The sequence below is a fragment of the Stenella coeruleoalba genome (assembly GCF_951394435.1).
Source record: "Stenella coeruleoalba genome assembly, chromosome: 1".
Lineage (NCBI taxonomy): Eukaryota > Metazoa > Chordata > Mammalia > Artiodactyla > Delphinidae > Stenella > Stenella coeruleoalba.
The window spans coordinates 11,810,073-11,825,545 of NC_137169.1; the positions used below are offsets into that span (position 1 = coordinate 11,810,073).

Below are 15,473 nucleotides of genomic sequence, written 5' to 3' on the forward strand. Positions count from 1 at the left end.
ACGTGAGGCAACATAGCACAGTGGTCAGCTGTTATGAACACATGCCTTGGAGTCATATAGACCAGTTTTCAGATCTCAGCTGTGTCATTTACTACTTTGTGTCCTTGGACAAATTACTTAGCCTAAGTTTCTTCAGCTCTAAAATGGGGTTATGATGTCAAACCAACAGGATTGTTATGAATATTAAATGAGAAAAAAATGTGTTTTAAGTGCCTGATATATATGAAGTACTTAATAAATGAACCTTAGAGAATTTCTGGTTAACGGGGTTTTCTGGTTTACCAAACTAAAATTTTTGAAAGCACCTATTTTGTAAATTCCTCTTAAAAATCTTTCTCAAATGTTAGTTTTCTTCAGCTCATAGACTGTCAAGCACTGACCTTTGCCTTATTTTTAGCTAAAGATGATTAGATGATTAGAAGCTGGCTGGACAGGAAATGGAGGAGTAACATTCAGGCAAGAGGGAACAGTGCAGGCAGGGCAACAAAGATCATCCTCAGAAGAGCCAGCAGCAAGGTGTGACTTGAGTGCAGGTGAGAGTGGAGGAAGCAGGAAGAGCATGCTGGGAGCCAGGTGGTAAGGATCCTTGAAGTCCAGGCTAAGCAAGCTGGACTTTATTGTATAGTACGTAGTAAAGCCAAGAGTGATCTAATCAGGTCTGTGCTTTAGAAAGCTAACTGTTCAAGCTGCGTGAAGGACAAATTGAAGAAGGTGAGAATAGAGGCAGGGAGGTTACCAGTCCTGGCAAGACAGCAACCATTGGCCTGAGCTTGGGCAGTAGGAGCAGAGAGGGGCCAAGTGTCCGATATTTCAGGGGTAGGATCACGAAGGGACCTGGCACCTGAGGACCATTTAAATGTGAGAAATGAGGAAAAGAGAGGGAGTCAAGGTTGACTCTGCATTCTGACTTGAGCAACTGGATGGGCAGGAAATACAGAGAAGAGTTGAATTGGGGAGAAGTGATTCTAAATAATGACTGTGGTTTGGACATACCAAGTGCAATGACATGACAATAATAACATAAGCATAATAATAATAGCATATTTATTGACAGGTTACCGTATGCCAAGCACTAATGTGAGTATCAACTCAAACAACTCCTTGAGGCAGCTGCTGTTGTCATCCTGCTTTTATAGAGACTTGGCTCATATTGGTACCTTGTCCAAGGTCCCACAGTTGGTATTCGGCAGAGCTGGGATTCAAACCCAGGGAGTCTGGCTCTATAATCCATGTGGAGAACACGATGCCCTGCTGCCTTTCGGGGTCCTTAAATCTGTGATGATTGAAGGTCTTGCCATCCTTTGGGGTTGCTGTGCTGTATAATCCTAATAAGTCAGGACTCAAAATGACAAGGATGGAAGAAGATGGATTTAGATCCATAGAAGCAATGTTTATAGGAATTTAGTCTGTTCCCCCACCTCACCCCCCAAGTCTCCTCGAAAGCAGGTTTTGACTAAATGTATTAAATTAGTTTGGTTTTCCTCTTTGGAACATTCGGATTTGTTGAAGATTCCTGACAGTCAGGTTCCACTTGGAATGTTAGATGACATTGAGATGAGATATCCATGTATCCATGGCCAGTATCCATGGCCGCTCCCTGTCCGAGCAAGGCAGCATTATCCTTTAAGAGAGTTACTGCAGAAAATGTTTCTATTCTGAGTTGACAGAAAGAGCGGACAATCTTAAAGATTAGCTGGGTGGTCTGGGGAAGCCTGGACATTATCTCAGAATAACATAAAATGCTGAATTGCAGTAAATGAAGGAAATGGAACAGTTCCACCCAGAGGAGAAATGTAGCTATTTAGATGGAATCTACGGTCATGCAGTTTGGTAATAACTAGTGTGCAAAAGCGTCCAGCATTTATAGACAACCATGCAGTGGAGGAGGGTCCAGAAATAGTCAGCACTGCCCCTGACCTTGAGGAGCTTACTGTTAATCGAAGAGAAAATAGGTACCTGGAAAATTCACACCAACCTCACATTCGCAAGTACAGAATAATATAGTACTACAGGAATAAGTAGAAGATGGTAAGGAATTCATTGCATGTTCTTATTTAAAACTTTTTTCTTGGGAGTTCCCTGGCAGTCCAGTGGTTAGGACTCAGTGCTTTCACTCCCATGGCCTGGGTTCAATCTCTGGTCCGGGAACTAAGATCCCGCAAGCTGCATGGCATGGCCAGGAAAAAAAAGAACTTTTTTCTTAATGGACCAAGTACCAGATTAAACACTAAAGTAAATATTATAACTTTTTTTTTAGCATTTTACTTATTTTTCATTGTCTTAAATGCTTTGTATGGATTGTCCTTATCCCCAAAGTAACCCAACGAGGGAGAGACTATTATTATCCCTATTTTACAGTTGAGGAAACTGAGGCCCAGGAAGGTTAAGGAACAACTGAGGTCACACTGTTGATAAGCAGCAGTGTTGGGATATGGACCCAGAAGTCTAACTCCAGAGTTCAGTCTTAACCACTGTGCTGCACTGCTCAGAAATAAGTAAAACTTGGTCCTCGCACGCAGGAAACTCAACCAAGAGACACACCTGAATCATCACAGCGCACTCAGTGCTCGCTGGGAGCTGCAGACAGTTACCAGGGCGTCAAGGAGGTTGCGTGTCTTGAAATCAGATATCATTTTAGAGAAACCCAATTTGGATGATCATGTAGTGTTTATCCACCATGACTTCTTATTTTAAAAGAAAGAATAATTCCTCTCTTTCAAGGAATTATTCCTAAAAATAGCTAAGTGTGTAACAACTTCATACTGTGTAGGAAAACGGTCTGCCTAGATACTAGTTATTTTTTTTTCCTCCTGAAGCTCTGTGTTCTTGATTTTGTGTTGTTTCACATCATTTTGCACCTTAGTAGTTTGTTTATTAACAGATTTGTATTTAGCCAGATTTGACAGTGCCATGTTCTTTGAGTTGGCTCTGTACCATCCCTTAAGGCATATGGAAAAGTTGAAAGAAAGATGAATATGTGTATGCGACAGAGGGGAAAATGAAAGAATTTCCCTAAAAGACGTGATACACGTTTAGGATTGCATAATGAAAGCAAATATAATTTGACACCTCAAAAGAGAGATCTTTAGTACTTTACAGAAAGAACACCCTCTTACAAACTCAAAAAGAGGAGAAGGTATTTGTATTTTTAATTCCCCGGGATCTGCAAATTAGCCCGAAACATTGATCCGTAGAAAAATCAAATGTTTCTGAAAACGGTAACACACTTTGCCTTTCTTTTAAATTTGCTACTCAAGTTCGTGTGGATTCTGGTGTGTCCTTGTTATCCAGCCAGGTTATGCTGAATCAGGATAAGCATAGGAGAACTGTACTTGCTGAACTCGCTTTATGAACCTGGAACTTTGGAGTGTAGAGAGTTTCAAGGCAGAGAAGGAGACGATAGAAATTGTGTTGGCCACTGTAACTCAGAGACCCTAAGTCACCACCAGTCATAGTGGTCATTTCCCAGCCTGAGTCTTAGGGAGAAAACAGTGCTGTCGACTTTTCTGACTCTTCCTTCCCAGCTTGGATGGAGGGAGAGGAAGGGATTAGTTAGGTCTGGACTTTAAGGAATTTCCGTATTCTTATTATAATCTTAAGTATCTTTTCAAGAGGAAGAATACCACAAATTTAAACACCAAATATGTATCATTCTTTATGCTATTCTAATTCGTGTGATAGTCAGTCTATAGGAAAGAAGTAACATTCCTTCAGAGTTTAGAAATCGGTATAATATTAAGAATCGAAGTCCTTTGTAGAGATGATCCAAGGAATAGCCTTTTATAGACTGAGAAATGCTTATGTTTGATGAAGGTGATGTAGGTAATTCCAAGGACTCAATGGTAATTTTAAGTAAAATAAATGAAACCAATCACTTGTATTCTGTTTTAACTAGAAAAAAGCTATATTGATGGGAGCATAGGAAAGGTGGGGGGAGGATGACATAAAGAGTGAGAGTGTAACATTGTTTATCCCACTCCACACAAGGAAGGGAGAGAGACTCATGGAGGTTAAAATTCCACTCACATAAGAGACAAGTCTCTAGATCAGACTTCACACGGTCTGGATGAAATAATACTTAATGATAAGAGTTGTAATTAATTAGGCACCCACTATATTCCAGGCTCTGGGCTAGGCTCATTTTTATATTATGTCATTTAGTCCTCACAACAATTTATCTCCATTTTACAAATAAGGAAGCTGAGGTTAAATGACTTGCCTAAGGTTGCACAGCTAATGGGTAGCAGAGCTGGAATTTGAATCTGGATCTGACTTTGAATACTTTATTCATTTACTTGTTTTTAAAAAACTGAGTGCCAGGAACTATTCTAGATATTAAGGATACAGCAGTAAACAAAATAGCCCCAAACCCCTACATTCATAGAGCTTCTATATTCTAGTGAAGAGAGACAAACAAACAAAATATACAGCCCGCCAGATGGTGGTAGAGTGTGATAAAAAAGACCAGGTGCTAGGGAATGCCGGGGTGAGAGGCTTCAGTTTTAAATCAGGCAGATGAGGAAGGGCTCCCTGAGCAGGTGGCCCATAGGGGGCGAGAGAACGAGCTTCCGGAATATCAGGGAAGAATGGGGGGGAACAGCAAGCGCAAAAGATCTCTTCAGTTTCCTTTGCTCTCCCAAGACTCCTGCATCCCTTGTCCTGATTCTGGGCCCACCAGCCACCATTCTAATTACGGATTCTAGTCCCAAAGTCTGGTAGACGGCACCGCTGAATGATGCAGTTACTGGGAAGGCATATTCCCCAGGATCAGTTAAATAAGGTGGCTTCTGGCCTATGTAGTCATTGATGGTGGGTCCGTCTCTAAGAAATTGATCCCTCCAGCGTTCAGAGCCTAGGGTGGAAGAGGGTACTGGAGACAGGAAGGAGCCAGGCTTTGCAGTCGGCTGGGCCTGGGTTCAAATCTTGGTCCTACTGCACACTAACTGGGATGCCGGCTAGGTTGGCTCAGCCTCTCCAAGCACCAGCTTCCTCATCCATGAAGATGACAATACTTAACCACTCGGGGTTTGTGGGTGTGAAAAGTGATAACGGATATAAAGCTGTAGGCATGGTACCTGTCTTAGAAAGGGCTCAAGACACGTTGATTCCCCCCTTGGACCTTTGCTGTGTGGCCACTTGACCTTGCTAGGTGACATCTCTTCTCGCTTTACATGAGACTGGGTCTCTCAGGTATGTGCCTGCTATGTTCTCGTTCTTTCTCCTGCTCACACAATCTTAGGTGCACTTTCATTTACTGACATTGTTCAGTGGTTATTTTTAATACCTCTAGTGTGATAGAATAGTGTACTAGACTTGACTCTAGAACATCAAGTTGGGATTCTTTTTCTGCAATTTTATCACCTCTGCAAACTGGGATAAGTCAGTTCACCTCTCCGAGTCTCTTTATCTGTAAAATGAGGGGAGTGGACTATGTGATGTCTGAGGTGCCTCCTTTCCTGCCCTTGAGATACTCACAGTCAGGTGGCCAGCAGATAGATTTGTTTAGCCTACTCAGCAATTTTAAAGTATTAAGTTTGCAGTCGCTGCCGTTTACTCAGCGATTCCATTTGGGGGATTTTTCAATTAAGTTATCACACAAGTACACAAAGATGTGTGTACAGAGATGTACAAGGATGTCTGTCGAAACATACCTTATAATAGTGAAAGCCAGAAGCCATTTCAATGTGCAACAATAAAGAATGGGTTAAATAGATTGATGGTCCAGTTTCAGTGATGAGCTCCTACTGTGTGCCAAGCTCTGTTCTGGTGCTTGGAGTACATCAGAGAACTAAACAAAGACCCCTGCCTTCAAACGGCTTACATTCTAACAGGGGAAGACAGACAATAAAAAAATCCACAGAATGAGGAACTTGGGCGGTGTGTTAGAAGATGGTAAGTGCTATGGAAAAGGGAAAGTGAGGGACTTGAAGGGGATCCTGAGTGTGGGGAGGGCAGTTTTAAATACAGGAGTCGGGTTGTCCTCATTGAGAAGGACCTGCGGTTGGTGAAGGAGCCAGCTGCACAGATGTCAGGAGGTGCACCAGCCAGCACCGAGGCCCAAAGACAGGAAGGAACGTGCCAGTGTGTTTAAAGAACAGGGATGCTGGGGGCTAGAGCAAGTGAGCCTGAGGAATGGGAGAGGAAGGGGGCCAGGGGCCAAATCCCAGAGGTCTTGTCGGCCTTTGTGAAGATTGCGGTTTTATTCTGAGTTGAAAGGGGAGGCTTTGCCAGATTTGGGCGGAGGAGCGACATGGTCCGTTATTTATGTTTTAGAAGGAACAGTCTGGCTACCGTGTTGAGGACAGACAGTAGGGGGACAAGGAGAAACACGACACCATTGAGGAGGTTATTGCAGCAACTCAGGGGAGAGAGATGAAGATGCATAAGAGACGGGGTACAATGGAAGTGGAGAAAAACAGTTGGATTCCTGCTGTATTTTGAAGACAGGACCAACAGGACTTGCTGATGGATCGGATGGAGGGTGTGAGAGACGAGAGGGGTCAAAGATCACCCTTAAGACTTTCGTCCTGAGTAACGGGAAGGAGGGAGCCGCCGTCAATGGAAATGGTGAAAGCCAGGGTAGAACAGGTTTGAGGAGGAGATCAGGAGTTTGTTTTTGAAAACTTTATACTTAGAGGTCTGTTAGACACCCAAGAGAAAAAGCATATTTACTGTCTATTAACATTTACTGTATCTCCAATGTTTAGCAGAGGAGCTAGCCCTCCAAATACAGTGGTTGAATGAAAGACAAGAAAAGTTATTCAAATACTAAGTGAAATAAGTGTCAGATGATCCCGTTTTATTTTATTTATACCTGTGTGTATACATACACACACACACATATTTGCGTAAGAAAAGGCACAGATAGATACCAAAATGTTAACAATAGTTATGTGGGATATGACCAAGTAATTTTAACCTAATCTCTTTCTCTTTCTGAGAATCTGTACAAAATCTCTATAAAATAGTTTATGTAAAAGGGAGACATGCTCTGAAAAGTGAGAAGATTATGATTCCAGCCCATCGTTAGATTCTAGGTTTTTTCAACCATTGCAGAGTTGATGAACCCTTGAATTGCTTACAGGTGGTGTTCTTTATGAATAGGAACACTGTGGACAGATTGTTCTTTTCTTTTGAAGTATTTCTTCATGATCTACTCCCAAAATTAGAAACCATGGACTGAAAGATAGAAAGATTTGTGGCCCTTCTTAAACATTGCTAGATGGCTATGCAGAAAAACTGAACCAATTTAGCATTCCAGCAGTGATAGAATGCTAGACAGTCTATCAGGAAAGATATCCCCTCCTACTAAGTCGGGATTTCATTTTCACACCAGAAAATTACTTAGCAGCATTTCTTCACCTGCCATGAGGGCATAAAAAGTCTTCATGGAGGTCTTCCATATTTTTCAGGTGTAGGAATCGGCGTGGTCCACGCTGGCTACGAGAGACGCCTGGCCCATCACCTGGGAGCACACAGCACACCAGCTATCCTAGGAATCATAAATGGGAAAATCTCCTTCTTCCATAATGCAGTTGTCCGTGAGAACCTGCGACAGTTTGTAGAGAGTCTTCTTCCAGGGAACTTGGTGGAGAAAGTAAGTACCTGGCTGAGAAGTAGTTCAAGAGGCTCCTGGGACTGCTGGCTGCCCTGAACTCTACCTGTGGTCATCCTCAGACCTGAGTTTCATTTGGGGCAGGGCAAGACACATATTAATTAATTAATTACTCTAACTAAATCATTTAAATGAAGTCTGCCAGAGACTGAAAATTGAAACAGATGAAGTAGAGAGACTGAAAGAACCATCCTTGTGAAAACTGCTGGGAAGACTTACACTGTCACAGGAATCTGAGCCTAAAATGAGAGTGCCTCTTCTTTTCTCAACAAAAAATTAGATCACAACATGGGATGAAGGAGGTCTTTCCAACTCATGCATGTGTTCGTTTAAAGATACTTTTCTTATGAGAGTATTCAAATTAAGTTATATTTGGTTATATATTTAATGATCATATCTATTGAAAACACCAGATTCCATGAAACCATATTATTTTTGGAAGTTTCAAAACATATAGCGATGCAACAGTGTGAATAAACTTCACAAACAAAAGATTGAGCTAGAGAAACCAGGCACAGAAATTCCCACAAACTATAAACTATGATTTTTATATTTAAGAAGCATTTTTCCCTCAGTATCTGAGGTTAGAGATCACAGGAACTAGAAGAAGATTCTTATGTTGCTTTAAATGAAAATGATTCATTCTTTTAATAATACCAAGGAGAGTGAACATACAGATACTTCCATCCTATTTCTACACAGCCTGTCCCACCAGGATCATTACCCACAGAAGAAATATTTGTTGGAGTTACCTTGAAATTGTCAGAGAGCATTGTAGCCTCCTAAAATGATGATAGGTTGTCCTGACAGGTCCTCAAACCTTTTTAAAATGCCTGTTGTATGTCAGACATTATGATAAGTGCTGAGGACACTTTCCAAGGAGCTCACAGTCCTAGTAGGTGATTGTTTCCATCCTATATGTAGAGTGCCCATCCTAGAGATTTGAGAAAGGCTTCCTGGCAGAAATGACCCCTGTACTGAGTTTGCCAGGTGAGGAGAGAGAAGAAGGGAATGAGTTCCAGGCATACAGAGGTAGCCTGCTTTGTATGAAGTAGTCATTAGTGAGTGGGAGAAGACAGGATTAAAGGGGTTAATGGGAATCTCACTGTGAGGGTCTCCTTTAAGGAACTTGGACTTGGCCTGCAGGTGATGGAGCCATTGAAAGGGGCTGAGCAGTGGGGTGAAATGATGAGATTGTAGCTTTATATAGATCATTCTGGAAGCAAAGTGGAAAGATAAACTTTTTTGAACTACTATGAACATTTTCTAGATAGAAATTTAATTTATTCAAGTTTTTAATTTGTTTTCTTGGGATTATTTTAAGGCATAAACAGGGAAACACAAAAGTAGCAATTCAGATGGCAGTGAATGAACTTATGTAATGTATAGGTGGGGTGGGCCCACTTATTTTTATTCAAGCCGTTTTAAAAGAACAGTTGTTGCATTATCTTCTAATAGATTAACAAGTGCAGTCTATAATTGAGCAAGAACCAACTTTGAAAGCTCATTTTTCTTATAGTATGGTCAGTACTTGTTTCAGAAAAGATAATGATTTCAGTCTGTAAGGGTTGGATCACATGAAAATATGAAATCAATATCTCTGTTCTTTTAATGAATTTTAGTCACATAAAGGCAAAAAATTAGTTGTCTGCATTTTTTATTTTTTACAAAACAATCTTTTGCACATATTTGATTTTGTTTAATTATCTCCTGACTGGATTATAATGCAGTTGTTAAGAATTAAATGTTGAAACTAACATCCTTTATTCAATTTAAGGTTACAAGTAAAAATTATGTCAGATTCCTCTCTGGCTGGCAGCAAGAGAATAAACCGCATGTCCTTCTGTTTGACCAAATGCCCGTTGTACCACTGCTCTACAAGGTACTTTAGGTGCTGGGTAATGTTTTCTCTTATTTTGGTGATTTTCTTTTCTGTGAGTAATAGCTCATCCCAAGAGAAATGCTTGAAGACCAGAAATTTGCTTTAACCACCATACATTGAGGACCTACTGATGCTATTACTGTGCTAGTACTTTCCACACACATAATAGCATTTAATCTTCAGAAGAACCCAGTGATACAGATTATTATCCCTACTTTTACTGAAGCTTAGAGTGGTTGTGTAACCTGCCCAAGGTCTCCCATGTTGAATATCGATTCCCTTGTAGCCTGTCTGATTCCGAACCTGCCCTCTGAATATATACTATACTTCTGTCTAGCACACCTCTGGTTATCACTGTGACATGAGATGGGAGAGGAAAGTGCTAAACCGTTGGCATGGTCACTGCCATCTTACCTAATTAGGGTACAGTTAACTCCTCAAACCTCCCACCCAGTACAGATCTCAGTAAGATGAATATCTTGCTCTGTCTGAAAAAAAGAATTAGTTGTTGTTTAGCTTTGTTGGTACAGTTTTTGTTCATGGAGCACCATAGCATTCCTACCAGGGAACGAGGGTGTAGCAGCCTGAGTGGGGCTGTATAAGCTAGCGTTCATCTGCACCCACTGATGAGAACAAGTCACACTTAATGTAGATGCTGTGCTATCAATTTCATTTCTTCCTCTCTGTTACGCCCTAACAGCTGACTGCTTTCGCGTATAAAGATTATTTGTCATTTGGATACGTGTACGTCGGTTTGAGAGGGGCGGAAGAGATGACGAGGCAATACAACGTCAACGTCTATACCCCCACCATCCTGATCTTTAAAGAACACATACACAAGCCTGCAGATGTTATCCAGGTATGTGAGTGTCACCTTGTTTCAAGATGGCCCTCCCATTTTATCTCAAGGTGTCATATAAATAAACAGCAAAATTGAGCACAGCAGGAGAGGAGAAGAAACTAGTTTTAATCTCTTCCTTTAGGGACTTCCCTGACGGTCCAGTGGTTAAGACTCCGCACTTCCACTGCAGGGGTGCGGATTTGATCCCTGGTCAGGAACTAAGATCCCACATGCCTCGCTGCACAGCCAAAAAATTAATTAATTAATTAATTAACTAAATAACATCACTGGAAAAAAAGAAAAAAACCCATAAACTAAGTTAAAGAACATACGCTGAATATTTATCTGATCTTAAGATAGGGAAGGGCTAAAAACATTGGGGAAAATCTTGTTGGAAAATCTTAATAACTTGATTATAAGTTTTAAATTTTTATATAAATGCTTAAGAATTTTTGATTAAACAATAAGGGAAGTAATTACAACCAATATAAAAGGGATCATTATCTTTAATTTCTAATGAGCTTCTTCTAATCAAGGAAATCAACCCAAAACTTCTTGAGAATGACCACTTAATGAGTACAGAATGACCACTTAATGAGTACAGAGTTTTAGGGTGATGAAAATGTTTTGGAACTAGATAGAGATGAGGGCTGCACAACACTGAATGTACTAAGTGCCACTGAATTGTACACTAAAATGGTTAATTTCATGTTATGTGAATTTTACCTCCATTTTTTAAAAAATTTTTAAAACTTCCCCCCAAAACGAAGTGAACAAAATCCTGAGAAGAGATTCAAGTGACTAATAAACACCTTTAAAAAAATAAATCTCAGTAATTATCAGAGAAAAGCAAAATAAACATTTTCTTCTCTCATCAAATTGTTAAAGATTTTTGAAGGAAAAATCCTCAGTAGAGTTGAGACTACAGAGAAACAGGGACTTGTCTTTCCTGCCTTGCTGGAAGAAGCCTCAAAAGTTTTCCGAAAAGCGATTGGGTGATGAAACATCAACTGCCTAGCAGAAGAGCACTCCTGAGTACCTGCTGTGTGCCAAACACCGCTTTCTGTGCTGAGGGTGTAGCCCTGGACAAGATTGACAGAATTCCCCGTCCTGTGTTCTAGTGGGGACGACAGACAATCAGCATAACATACTCTGTCGTGGTATTTATATAGTGATACGTGCCACGGAGAAAAATAAAACAGGGAAGAGGGTATTATGGGAGAGGGTTCACATTTTTAAGGTGGAGCAGCCAGGAAGGGCCTCATTAAGGTGACACGAGGAAAGACCTGAGGGAGGTGAGATTACCTTTTAGGGCTCTATCCTAAAGGAATAGGAACGCGGGCAAAGAAGTACATACAGAGATGTTAAGTATCATTCATAATACCAAAAATGAGGTGGAAATATAAACATCCAACGGCAGGATAATTATTGGTACATCCCAGAGACTATTATATAGCCATTTAAAATGGCAACTCGAGAATACTTAATGATGGGTATAATTTTCCTAACATGATGTTACAGAGAAAGCAGGATGCAGAATTGTATATGCAGTTTATTCACTGACCTCAATTTTGTAAAGTGAGTGCATGTGTGCATGTGTACACACAGGAAAAAACTAGAAATAAATACATCAAAACATTAATGGTTATCTTTTGATGGCGGAATTAGGTATTATTTCAATATTTAGGTTTTCAAAAATCCCTATAATGGACATGTATTTTTTAATATTTTTAATGTTATTTTTTTTTAAATGGTCAAGAACCCTTTGATACTTTCTCTTATAGGAGGCTAGAACGAGAAGAAGGAGAAATTCTCTAAAATCCTTTATTCAGTACATTCACTGCCTGCCTGCTGAACACTAAATACAGAACAGCTCCGACATCCAGTTTAGTCTTCGTCCTCCTTTGACTCACAGTCAGGAGAGGAAAAAGACCGTCCACTGTAGTAGGTGTCTCACTAAGATGGAGGGTTCCTCCGGGGTGCCCTGTGGATGTAGAAGGGGTCCTGAGACTATGGGACTAGGGTGTTGTGTGTGACAGAACCAGATGGGGAAAGTGGATAGTAAGGAAGGGAGAGCAGGTTTAAGAAGAAGGTAATGAGTTCAGTTGTGGACATAAGAATTAGAACTGCCTTCAGGAAACCCAAGGGGAGATGCCCATCAGGCAGGGCTCTAGATCCAAGGAAGGGCGGAGGGGCTGGAATAGAGATTTGTGAATCGTCAGTGACTGGTTAGAGGGTGAAATCTTTAGTGTGGGGAGATCTCGCAGGCATCGTATGTAAAGTAAGGAGAAAAGGCAGCCAAGGACAAAACTCTGGACAATCACCAGCAAATAAAAAGAGGGGAGGGCTTCCCTGATGGCGCAGGGGTTGAGAGTCCGCCTGCCGATGCAGGGGGCACGGGTTCGTGCCCCAGTCCGGGAAGATCCCACATGCCACGGGGCGGCTGGGCCCGTGAGCCGAGGCTGCAACAGTGAGAGGCCCGCGGACTGCAAAAAAAAAAAAAAAAAAAAAAGAAGGGATGCCTGATGGCGACTAAGAAGGAGCCAAGAGAGGGTCAGGAAGCAAACAAATGCCAGTTGTGGAAGAGAGGAAAGGTCATCTCAATCCAAGATTAATCTGTAAGATTTCCTAAATTGCTTTTTAGTGATAGCTTGTACTCTTGGGAATTGTTATTTATTTATTCCCTGGGGAAAATCGTTAATCAGATACATTAACAAAATTGCTGGTACAATGGATGCTTTACCAGTTTGCTCTTTATGAATGTAAAACTGCATTCTTAACATAAACTGAGTCCTCCCAATGGCAAGGGGCTTAGCAAACACTAGTAGCACTAGTGGTTTCTCTTAGCTCTAGTTAACTTGTTTTCATCTGCTGTACAGTGGCTATGGCCACATGATAATGGGTTTATTCATTCTTCTGTTGATGGACATTTCGGGGCTTTAGGACCAGTGATGCTGTGGACATCCCATGTATCCCGGTGTACCCAATCACAAGTTACTACAGGACGGCAGTTTTAAAAATGTGGTTCACAGACCCCTGGGGGCGGGGGGCGGGGGTCCAAAAGACCCTTTAAGAGAGTCTGTGAGATCAAAGCTGTCTTCACAGGAACCGCTAAGACATAATTTGTCTTTTCTCTGTGTTGACGCTTGCACCGATGGTGCAAAAGCAATGGTGGGTAAACTTTCCAGTGCATAACCACCAAGTGCACACACCAAGGCCCGGGCACCAGGCTGCCGGTGGCCGTGTGTTCTTCACGCCTAAGCACTCACCGTAACAACACAGAGGGTCAACTCCCATTTCACTGAATAGCCTTGATGAAGCAGTAAGAAGTATGAATTTTATTAATAGGTAAATTGACACTCAAGTCCACGTCTTTCTGGTATCTTTAATGTTCTCTGTGACAAAATAGGAAGTGTTCAGAAAGCTCTGCTGCAGGCCAAGTTGAGAGGGTGTCCTGGGGACAAATGTCTGTGTGGTTGCCTAACTCAGGAGTTTGGAACTGGCAACTTTTCTTTTTTTTTTTTTTTTGATGGAACATCATTTTTTACTTGAAAGAATAATTGACGGACAACTATGGTTACTCAGAGTTAGGGCAGACATTTTCTTTAAAATGAATGAAGTGAGCCTGGCACTTTAAGGGAAACAACTCACAGCATCTGTTGCTGACGATAGAATCCAGGCTTCCAAGGAAATTTTAATTTTGAAAAATTTGTATCAGCCATCGTGACCTTGATAGCTTCTCAAACTTGCTTACGAGATTGGTTCATCGATGTGATGCATTTTTCATATGAATAAGAAAATTTGTCAGCATCTGGGAGATCAGTGAACCAGTATTTTTCGAATGACCATGCATGAGCAAAAGATCCATTCTAAGTGCACAGCGATCAGTGAATTTTACCTTCTTTATTTTTGATCAGTGAATTTTAATTTAACAGAGTACTAAAAGTTCATGGATGGGAATTCCCCCGCGGTCCAGTGGTTAGGACTCTGCGCTTCCACTGCAGGGGCACAGGTTCGATCCCTGGTTGGGGAACTAAGATCCCCCATGCAGTGCAGCCAAAAAAAAACAAAAAAAGTTCATTGAATCCACATAGCAACTAACTTTTAAGAAACTACCATTTGTCCAGTTTCGGTGTAGTGGCAAAGAAGGATATCCACAGTTATCTGAAAAGCTATTAAAATAAACCTCCCTTTTCTAACCATATATCTGTGTGAGGCTGGGTTTTCAGCCAAAACAATATGTGACCCCCGATTGTATATAGAAGCAGATATGAGAATCCACCTATCTCTCCTATGAAACCAGACATTAAAAAGATTTGTAAAAATGTAAAGCAGTGTTAATCTTCTCACTAAACATTTTTTGGTTTTGGAAATTATTTTTTTTAATGTTTAAAAAAAGTTATTTATGTTAACATATATGGCTTTATTTTTTTTAATGATTAAATATATATATATATCTTTAACTTTACTAGCTAATGTGTTTTCCTAAGTACATTTCCACCAATCACGTGTGAGTGTTCCATTGCTCCATATCCTTGCCAACACTAGACCAATTTAATTTTTCTGATATGAATGGTGTTGATTTTTATCAGATACTTTTTACACATCCATTATGATTATCCAGAGTTTTCTTCTTTCATGTTCTGTAATGTGCTAAATCATATTAATCATTTTCTAGTGTTAAACCTAACTTGCATTCATGAGATAAATCCAACAGGATCATTATTTATATTTTGTTTTCAGTATATTGCTGTATTCAGTTTGCTGACATTTTGTTTAGGACTTTCACATTTATGTTCAGAAATGAGATTGACTTCTAACTTCTCTTTCTCAAGATGCCCATGTGAGGATTTGAATCATGAAACGAGATGGGGTGTGTTCTCCCTTTTTCTCTTCTCGGGAAGACTTTGTATAAGATTAGATTGTCCTCCTTGAAAACTGGGTCAAAACCACCTACGTAAAGCCATCTCAGCCTGAGTTTGTGTTCAAGGAGAGATTTTTGACTACTGACTCATCTTCTTTAATGGTTATAGAACTAGTTAACTCTTCTCTTTTTCAGATGTTGTTTTATTTTTCTAGAAATTTTTCTGTTTCATCTAAATTTTCAAATTTAAATGTATATGTGTATATATATA

At 40.5% G+C, this 15,473-nt stretch overlaps 1 protein-coding gene across 2 annotated transcripts in view; it reads left to right on the forward strand.

Annotated features, from left to right (window-relative positions):
- DNAJC16 (DnaJ heat shock protein family (Hsp40) member C16) overlaps positions 1 to 15,473 on the forward strand; it is a 37,217-nt gene that overhangs the window by 9,793 nt on the left and 11,951 nt on the right. For both annotated transcript variants that reach the window (XM_079946436.1, XM_079946437.1), the window contains 3 exons: positions 7,413 to 7,597; positions 9,393 to 9,497; positions 10,198 to 10,356. In XM_079946436.1, the coding sequence (XP_079802562.1) occupies positions 7,413 to 7,597; positions 9,393 to 9,497; positions 10,198 to 10,356 (449 nt within the window). The remainder of the gene's footprint in view (positions 1 to 7,412; positions 7,598 to 9,392; positions 9,498 to 10,197; positions 10,357 to 15,473) is intronic.